Raw genomic sequence first — 10234 nt, 5'->3', positions numbered from 1 at the left:
TTATCTAATGATGACTTGAAACTGTTTACACTTCTTGAACAAACTACTGAGGGACGGGTACGTTGTTATGTTAGTGGAGCGGATATAGCATGCTTCCGCTATGGCATAGTGACCAGTAACCCGTTGATAAGTGGTACCCTCCGGGCAGATGACCGATACATAGAAGGACTGAGGGAAATAAAAATAATGCAGACCCTGAAAGTTCTTATGGAAAACAGGCGTTGGTGTTAGCTGCTTGTAAGGGCACAGGGAAAGAGCGTCAGACGCGTTCACGCGGTTGAGGGCGATCTCGCATACCCCTCCCCGAACTGGAAGGAAGGCAAAGAGAGACGCAGAGCAATAGAATCGCCCGAAGACCGTCTCCTTGCAATACTGCAAGAGTGAGTAGTTACCCGTTGAATACAGAGCGAAATCCTTCGCGATTAGAACAAGAGACGGGGACGTGTCCAGGGCCAACACACTGTCCTTTGCCGAAAAAGGGAACGGGACAATTTCGTGTGCCTCAAACACGTCCGCCGTCTGAAACGGAACATGAATGATTATGGCATCAGGGGTGAGGCTGGACTCAATCAAGGGGTAAAAATATTGACTCATGTCCGGGGTGAATAAAGGCGTCAGGCTATAATTTTGATACCCGATCTGGACAGTCGTTCTCAAATCGTGTAGAGGGAACAAGGCAGGTGTGACTCTACCGTGCGCTGCATCAACCATGTTGCTAATAACCTGCTGATTAGCCGTTGCGACGGAGGTAATGACGTTTTCCAATACATGCAAGGCCTGATCTAGGAGGAGAAACTGATTCACCTGGTCGATCTGTTTGACAACTATGTTGATAACCTCTACCATCTTATTTGTCTGCTCTAGCAGGACCGCAATGTTAGTATGCAATTGCGCAAGTTTCCTACAATTGGCATTGATCACCCTGCGATTTCGAGCAGCAAAGGAAAGTACATGAGCGTAGTGGTCCCGCAAATCGCGAACGTCCTCGTCGGTAGCCGTACCGAAAAGGAACTTTGAGGCGGACCCCACGATGTTGAGCAACCCCCTCTTTACCCGAGAGTGAACTGAGTGAAAACTATAATCCATGTTTACCTCATCATCTTTTCCCCGTAAGAACAGAATCCTATCCTCCAGTAGTTGAAAAAGAGTCAGAGAGTTGGTACTAGAAGGAGCCTTTGATTCCCTAGTCTTGGTAGCCCGGATGGCGTCTGCCATGCCGAGTAGTTTTTCTGAGACTATCCTGATTGTGTCCGTGGTGTTGGTCAAGGAAGTATATGGATATTTTACGAGGAGCACATCTTCTATGAGGAAGACCTCTCCTATGTGTGCCGTGAGGGCACCAGGCTTCAGGTGGATGGGTGTTGTTGCAAGCAGGGAGCCGAGGGACAACAAGATGGTCAGAAAACGCAACATCATGATCTGAAAGTGGTGGGAATGAAGTATTTAAACCCGTGGTCTCAAGTTATAGCTATGGGTGTTGGGATTATCTTGTTGAACATTTGACTCTGAGGGGGAAGTACCAATATCAAGGTCCAAAGGTGAGGGAATTACTTTCAGACGATCACTGTGAACTTCTAGACTGACTCCACTATTCGACTCGAGAACCTCGAACCGATTACCCCTGACATTCCGAACTCGGTAAGGACCCACAAATTTAGCCCCCAGTTTCGAACTCCTTTCCGCTTGCTTAATCATGACTGTGTCACCCTCTTTGAAATTCACCGGGACGGCCTGTTTGTGTTGTTTTGACATCATTTCAACCTTCGTAGCTTTTAACGTACACCTAACTTCTGAGTGTATCTTGGAAAACATATGCATCTGCTGTTGTGCGTACCTATCAATGTTGTAGAGAGGTTGCTGTGGGGTTGTAAGGAAGTCGTACGGAAGACGTTTCTCCACCCCATATAAGATGTAGTAGGGAGACTTCCCCGTAGAGTCGTTTACCGACGTATTTATGGAAGCGGCTATATGCGATAGCCAATCCTCCCAATTATCGTGGAGATCGTTCACGATAGGCCTGAGGACCTGTAAGATTTTCCTATTAGCCCTCTCCGCCAACCCATTAGCAGCTGGGTGGTAAGCTGTGATGAAGGATTGCGTGATGTTAAACTGAGCGCATATTTCGCTCAATACTGAGTTCCTAAACTCGGTGCCATTGTCACTCAGAAGAATTCGAGGAGACGAATGTGGACACAACACGTGAGTCACGAGGGCATGGGCCACGCGTGGCTGTCTTGTCCTTGAGAGGCGCTAGAACTAGAAACCTAGAGAACTGGTCGACGCACACCAATAAGTAGCGCGAGCCATGTTGGCTCTGGGGGAGCTGTAGTAAGTCTATATTAACAACATCCCATGGCGCCTCTGGTACTGGGTATTGCAACATAGGTGCTGGCCCTTTGACGGACCCCTTGTGCTTAGCACAAACGACGCAATGTGCGACATGTTTTTCTACATCAACCCGTAATGTGGGCCAGTAGAATTTTCGTCTGGTGACAGATAGCGTCTTGTCTCTTCCTGGGTGACCCGCAATGGGTGTGTTATGGACCAGCTTAAGCGTCACGGGGACGTATATGTCTGGGATGACCAGTTGGTCTATAGGTACCGGTTTGGTTGGCCATGACCTACAAAGGAGGTTGTCCTCTGATAGGAAGAATTGTGAAAAGGGAACTGGCAATTCAGGAAGGTTTGATTCGTCTCCCGACTCGAGGGCGTAAATTAACCTCTTCCACACAGGGTGGTCACGCTGAGCAGTGTGTAGCTCAGGTGATGTGAAGTTGTGGATGACCTCTGGGGTGGTAATCGCGCCTATCGGAACACTCCGAGATAAGGCATCTGCGACCACATTTGTTTTCCCGGTGATGTATTTTATCTCCGGATTGTATGCTTGGATCGTTAAGAACCATCTTGCCAGACGACCGTGTAGGTTTTTTCCCTTGAAAAGATCAGTTATGGCCGCGTGGTCCGTAAACACCACAATTTTGTACCCCATCACAATGTCACGAAAATGCTTCAGAGCCCACACAATGGCAAGAGCCTCTTGGTGGGTAACAGAATAGTTCTTTTCCGGAGCTGTAAGTACTCGACTGGCGAACGCTATCACATGCTTTTTGCCGGACATATCTGTTTGCATCAGCGCGGCTCCTACTCCACTAGCCGAAGCGTCGGTACAAAGCTGAAAGGGGTCCTTGAAATCCGGAAAGACAAGGACCGGAGCCCGTGTAAGCGCTTTCTTTAAATCCTCAAAACTCGTTTGTTGAGCTGGGAGCCACTGAAATGGTACGTCTTTCTTTAAAAGATGGGTTAGGGGACTCGCGCGAGCTGCGAAGTCCTTAATGAAAGGCCTGTAATAACCTGCGACACCCAAGAAAGACCGTACCTTGTCCGCAGATGTAGGCTGAGGGAACTCGGCAATAGCCTTTATTTTGTCGTCCACTGTATGGATGCCGAATTCGTCCACGACATGCCCCAAGAACTTGATCCGAGGCTTTAAAAACTCACATTTGGTGATTTTGAGCTTTAATCCGACCTCTTGAAGTCTGTGTAGGACTGCTTTTAGTGTTTCCATGTGTGCATGCACGTCTTTACTTGCTATGATGATGTCGTCTAAATACACATAGACAGAGTTGCCCAGCAAGTCACCAAAAATACTGTTCATTGTCCTTTCGAAGGTCAAGCGAGCTCCTTAGAGCCCGAAAGGCATCCTCGTCCACCATAGTGGCCATGAGGCGTGCTGAAAGCCGTTATTTCACGTGACTCGGGGGCCATGGGCAGTTGCCAGTAGCCACTGACCAGATCAAGACTCGTAAAGACTTTATTTCCTCTACCGAGACACATCAGAAGATCTCGAAGAACGGGAAGCGGAAAATGATCATCCACGGTCGCGGTGTTCACACGCCGGAAATCAATCACAGGACGATAAGAGCCGTCTTTCTTCGGAACCAGGAACAAGGGTGAATTCCACGGGGAATTCGATTCTTTGATGACACCTTGTTCTAACATTTCAGAGATAAGTTGTTGCACCACCTCCCTCTGACTGTGGGGGAGCTTGTACGCATTGATATATACAGGATTTGTATTGGGTTTTAACTTAATGTGGTGTTCAGCACACTGCGTAACTCCAAGCGGCTCGCCTGGTAGAGCAAGCGCCCCCCGAAAATGTACCAGAAGCTGGACTAAGGTTGGCTTAATTTCGGAATAGTGTGCAATTTTTAAGAATGCCTATAAATTAGCTGTGTCTTGTTCGGGAGAAGCCTGACACGCCGAGGTTATGCCTGAGACTTGGGCTGAAGGGTATTCAGCTGGTTCCGGGGCGACATTTCTCCCATACACTAGACACTGGTATAATCGAACACCGTGTTTTAAGGATACAGGGGATCCAGACGTGTTTATTACCAATGCCTCTGCAAAACCTCCCTCCTTGACTGTTGCAAGAGTTACCTCCACCGTCACGCGGTGTACGTGAGGAACTCCGTCGATACACACATCACTGCCCGCCGGAGGGGCGTTAGGCAAACGGATTTTAACAAGTTTTGCAGCACGATCCGGAACTATATGAGGACCTTCTACGACTGCCGTTACTGTCCGCCACAAGTCTGCAATGGTTTCGTGTGGTTTGACCGTAAGAGGTGACACTTGGGCGGTGGCAGTCCCTGAGTCTGTGGTGGGTTGGTCATTTTCCACCTCTGAGGGTGAGATTACAGTTGACAGAGGCGATGAATAGACCATCCCCTGTATGCGTCGGCCTTGATACACGATCGCGTTGTTTTCAGGGTTTATGGTTATGTGCAGGTCTATCATGGCGTTTAATCCTAAGATCCCATCCACAGGTAAAGCAAACCTGCTAGAGACATAAAAGAAATCTCGAAAGGGACATACTTTTTCATGTAAGCTGACTGTTAGTGGTACTCGCCCAAGGATTCCCAAAGTGGTGCCCGTCACGCCTACCACATTCAGGTCGTTCTCTTGGAGCGGCCAAATTTCCCCACTCGCCTGTCGTGTCAGAGACCTGTAAGCGGAGTCGGAGATGACATTGACTGTGGCACCTGTGTCAACCGCTAAGGTGAGTGAAATTTTGCCCACCTTGTAAGGGAGGGCAATTATGCTTGTCCGTCCCAAGGCGGCAATGACGGAGTCAAGTTGCTCCCAATTAGTATTTTCCTTAAGGGACACTTGGATGTACGCCGCGGGGCTGTCACGAAGTCATGTCTTTTTATTCTGAGAAGAGGAGTGTGGTTTACTGTCCGCTGAGGACTTGTACTCCTGTTCCTCCTTGGCCTTTTGTATTGCAGAACAACTGTCTGAATCATGAAAACAATTCCCGTGAATATGGCAAAAGGCAGCCTTCCGCTGATGGTTTGGCCTAGGGTTCCTGTGTGATGAATGATGCCCGCCCCTGTAACCTCCTGAACTCCTATCTGAGCCCTGTCTTGAATGTGTTGACTCCCTACGTTTCGCGAAACAAGAATGTTCAGAATGTCCTGATTGGTTGCAAAAACTACAGGTGAGAGAGACCTTACTTTGAGCCTGTAATACTGCGGCCGGTGCGAGGGGATGCCGGTGAGGGTGTCCTTGAACCTTGAGTGGGTTGTAAGTATGCAGACGAACCCGGGGGTGAACGAAGTTCGCGGCCTGTAATTGATAAATAATGAGTGCCTGAACATAAGATTACCTTAGTAAATTCACCGGTTGTGGTATCGTGTTCCAGTCCCTCTTCACTTGAAGGACGAGCCAACTGTTGAAAGGTGTCGCCGAGTTTAGCGAGAGGCTTTGGTCATACTATGGTGTAAATCATTTACAAAATAGGAGCATATGTTGAAAGCTGTAAATATGAACCAATAAACGGAACGTGTATAAATGAATAGTTTGCGTTGAAACCCTAAAAAGGCAAGAAAGAATGGCTAGCAAGGTTCCTGGTTAGACGTAATAGAAGTTAAGGTTATAATGGAATGCCCTAATGATATGGGTATATATAGAAAGAATAACTATATAAACAAGTGGTATGTTAAGTGAGTATACCGTTGATGCTCACGTTTTCTCTCGAGCGGTGAAAAGAAAACGGAGGCAGGGCACACTGATGAAGATTAACTTTGATCAGGGAAATCACACTATACTCAATAGACTCGCTAGCAAACAATAAGAAAGAATCAATATCGTATGCGAATGAACGTTACTCCCACAATTATGACTGATTAACAGCGTTAGGAACACAGAAATAAAAAAAATCGTGCCTCTGCACGGATAATAATGAAAATGAGCCGAGTCGGCAAATTTGGACAAGAATGGAATATCCACAAATACCAAGATTAATCAGCTGATGTAGTGGAGAGGGCGACGGCTTGTGATGCCCTGGGTGACGTGCAGTCGTTGTAGGCGCGTCAGGAAACCTCGGCCGCGGCCACAGCGGCGGTGAGAGGTGAGGGATGGGCTGACATCGGAGGACTCGCAATGGCGGTTGAAAAACTGCTGACCCAGCAATTTGAGCGGCCGCGGTTGCGGCGGCTGGGAGCCGGTACACTGCCGCCAGACGAATGATGGCCGCGTCGTCCTTGTTATAGTAAGAGATGGGCGGCGGTGGCAGATAAGACGACTTGGGTGTGTAACCTCTTGAGAAGACGCCTAGCAAGAAACGGTAGTGGGAACAGCTTGCAGTCACCGGGAGATGGCCGCGGGTACCCTTGCTGACTGTTTGCCGGAAGAGGTTTGGGCCGATGCTCCCGGCAGCGGCGGTGGTGCCGCCAGCTGTGGAGCGAGGGGCATGCGGGGTGTCCCAAGGTCAGCGGGGCGTGCCTCCTCCTTGCTGGTGTGAATACTTCCGCCGTATCGTGGAGTGGCTTGCAGTGTTCGTAGCAGTGCTGGCTTGAAGCGGGGGAGCGGCTTGTAGATTGTGGCCCTCGCGTTCGGCTGCGTAGGCCGGAGGGTGTGCTCGGGGCTTGTAGGCTTGACGCCTATAGAGTTGCTTGTAGCTGGTGTGCTCGAGGCTTGTAGGCTGGACGCCTGTAGAGTTGCTTGTAGCTGGTGTGCTCGAGGCTTGTAGGCTGGACGCCTGTAGAGTTACTTGTAGCTGGTGTGCTCGAGGCTTGTAGACTGGACGCCTGTAGAGTTGCTTGTAGCTGGTGTGCTCGAGGCTTGTAGACTGGACGCCTGTAGAGTTGCCCGTAGCCTGTAGGCTTGTAGGCTGGACGCCTGTAGAGTTGCTGCTGGTGTGCTCGAGGCTTGGAGGCTGGACGCCTGTAGAGTTGCTGCTGGTGTGCTCGAGGCTTGGAGGCTGGACGCCTGTAGAGTTGCTGCTGGTGTGCTCGAGGCTTGGAGGCTGGACGCCTGTAGAGTTGCTGCTGGTGTGCTCGAGGCTTGGAGGCTGGACGCCTGTAGAGTTGCTGCTGGTGTGCTCGAGGCTTGGAGGCTGGACGCCTGTAGAGTTGCTGCTGGTGTGCTCGAGGCTTGGAGGCTGGACGCCTATAGAGTTGCTGCTGGTGTGCTCGAGGCTTGGAGGCTGGACGCCTGTAGAGTTGCTTGTAGCCGGCGCCTGGTGAGTTGCACGTAGGTGGCGACTTGTGAGATGCTTGTAGCTGGCGCCTTGTGAGTTGCACGTAGGTGGCGACTTGTGAGATGCTTGTAGCTGGCGCCTTGTGAGTTGCACGTAGGTGGCGACTTGTAAGATGCTTGTAGCTGGCGCCTTGTGAGTTGCACGTAGGTGGCGACTTGTGAGATGCTTGTAGCTGGCGCCTTGTGAGTTGCACGTAGGTGGCGACTTGTGAGATGCTTGTAGCTGGCGCCTGGTGCGTTGCCGCGGACGGCAGGTGCGGTGACTCCTTCTTCCCTTGTACGCCTGTCCCCGGAGTTTGGTGGTGAGTTCTCGTGGCTTGGAGGAGAACGAGGTAGCGAAGGCACAGGCGCGGGGTGACCGCTGCCAACCAAATGTAACGGGCTTGTCGGGGGGCGTTTAAAGGGTGTTGATTAAGACTTCAGCTTCCTTAAGGCGAATTATATTCGTAGCCTTTATGTACAAGAAGCGACGGAGCGAGAGCGACTGTCGTTGTGTGTCAGTCGGACTCTCGTGAAGGAGTGGCGAGTTACAGGTTGGAAAATAATGGTTACAATTGGTCACGTATGTCAAGGTGACCTCCACGCACCATCGGAGTGCTAAGTATACAAAACTGAGACGGTAAACACTGACGGACGACATTCCTATAAGGTGGCGTGATCTATCTGTCGTGGGGTTTTTCCATTGACAATTGTATGCCTAATTCGTGGTGATATTAAATAATAATAATAAGTAGTAGGTAATGGTGACAGTGACGGGACCAAAATAATTCGCAAGCATAATCAAGAATTTGCAGCCAAAAAAAAATGACGTCGAAAAATTTTGTACGTCGAATTTCCCGGCCGGCCGTGCGGCCAGTCAGCCGGACGGCCAGCCAGCCGCGCGGGCAGCCAGCCGCCGAGGGGCCTCCCACTACCCCACCGGGGAGTGGTCACAAACCACCCAAAGTGACCATTCCCCCACCCACCCACCCACCCCACCCCAAACACCCACCACCTTCCACGCCATCGTGTCTCCCCGGAGGCCTGAGCGTCACCCTCCTGCCGGGGATTGGTTAGGGGCGTCCTTTCGCGCCGTGCCGGGGCGTCGCCCTCCTGCCGGGGATCGGTTAGCGCGAGCGGTGACGTGTTCGGGGGATCGGTTAGGGGCGTCCTTTCGCGCCCTCCTGCCGGGGATCGGTTAGCGCGAGCGGTGCCTTGTTCATGGGATCGGTTAGGGGCGTCCTTTCGCACTGTGCCGGGGCGTCACCCTCCTGCCGGGGGATCGGTCCTTTCGCACCGTGCCGGGGCGTCGCCCTCCTGCCGGGGGATCGGTCCTTTCGCGCCGTGCCGGGGCGTCCTTTCGCCCCAGTGCCGGGGAATCGGCTAGGGGCGTCCTTTCGCACCGTGCCGGGGCGTCACCTCCTGCCGGGGATCGGTCCTTTCGCACCGTGCCGGGGCGTCACCTCCTGCCGGGGATCGGTTAGCGCGAGCGGTGACTTGTTGGGCGGAGGCCTGTGGCTACCTTTCCTCCTCTCCCTCTCCCGCTATTGATTTTTTTCCAGTTTGCCAGCATGTGTGCGTGTCCCCTCTATGCCCTACCCTCGCGAGCGGTGACTTGATGGTCAGTCTGAGGGTACCTCCTCTCCCTCTACCCGCTATTGATTTTTCAGTTTGCCAGCATATGCGTGTGTGTGTGTGCGTGTGTTACTGTTGATTTTCATATTGACTGGAGTTATATCGATTGTCTTTTCAGTGAGGGGTAGGAACGGGAAAAGTAGATTTTATACATTTTTATTGAAATATAGTGGAAAAAAAATGGTATGACAAGTTATTATATTACCTTAATCTAGTCTATTTTATTTGTTCTTTCTTAATCCAGGCTAATTTGTTCTTTCTTAATCCAGACTAAATACATGCTAAGCCTAAAAACAAAAAACACACAATCGCCATAAAAAAAGACATATTACAAACTCACACCGTACAGGCTCAAAGAAATACAATGGAAACCCACCCATCCTACCCTTTTTTTTCCCTCCCCCAAAATAAATCCTAATTGAAAGAGACATATTACAAACTTATGTCGTACATGCCCAAAGACAGCCCATAAAAGGATGACAACACGAGTACATATACAAATGAAGAAAAAAAATACACAACACAAGCACATATATATATAAAAAATAATACACACAGAGCGAGTACATATATAAAAAAAAGATTGTTAAGCACTAAATATAGGACTCTCACAGATTCGGCCACCATATGCATCTCTAACTTCCAAGACATTAGTGAATTTTATTCGCTTCCACTCATAAAATCCATAATGGATTTTAGTAACTTCCCCACCACCCACCCCGCCTATGACACTTCCAAGAAAGGTCAAGCTGGGTATGTCAAGTCAGAAGTGGGCGCGGCCCATATAAAGGAAGTGCTTTGCCTGAAACCTAAGATGTACTCTATCAAATTGCATGATCCCTCAAGCGGCGAGGATGCAGAAATAAAAAAAGTTAAAGGGGTACCTCACTATAGTTTGAGAAACTATAATCATGAAAAATACAGACAGGTACTGCAAGGGGCGGGGGTGGACAAGGCACGCCTCTATTGCATCCGCACCCTGAAAGGTCAGGTATGCACTACCTCCATTGAGAAGGCGACTTTAGGCGCATTAGACAACAAAAAGAGTGCATCTGCTCTCTGATGACAGCATACACGG

The 10234-nt window shown here is 50.1% G+C and overlaps 1 protein-coding gene across 1 annotated transcript; it reads right to left on the bottom strand.

The window, feature by feature from the left end:
- Positions 1-7036, bottom strand: LOC127009434 (uncharacterized). Its single transcript, XM_050882530.1, has 3 exons — positions 6298-7036; positions 5517-5731; positions 1-1419 (listed from the first exon to the last, which is right to left on the bottom strand). Exons 2-3 carry the CDS (start codon positions 5658-5660, stop codon positions 1-3), a joined length of 1563 nt encoding a protein of 520 aa, XP_050738487.1. The 5' UTR covers positions 5661-5731; positions 6298-7036.
- Positions 7037-10234: the final 3198 nt, after the last annotated feature.

The sequence above is a fragment of the Eriocheir sinensis genome, chromosome 40, assembly GCF_024679095.1.
Source record: "Eriocheir sinensis breed Jianghai 21 chromosome 40, ASM2467909v1, whole genome shotgun sequence".
In the NCBI taxonomy this organism is placed as follows: domain Eukaryota; kingdom Metazoa; phylum Arthropoda; class Malacostraca; order Decapoda; family Varunidae; genus Eriocheir; species Eriocheir sinensis.
The sequence above is the reverse complement of the archived record's forward strand: the minus strand, read 5'-3'. Positions and strand labels throughout refer to the sequence as shown.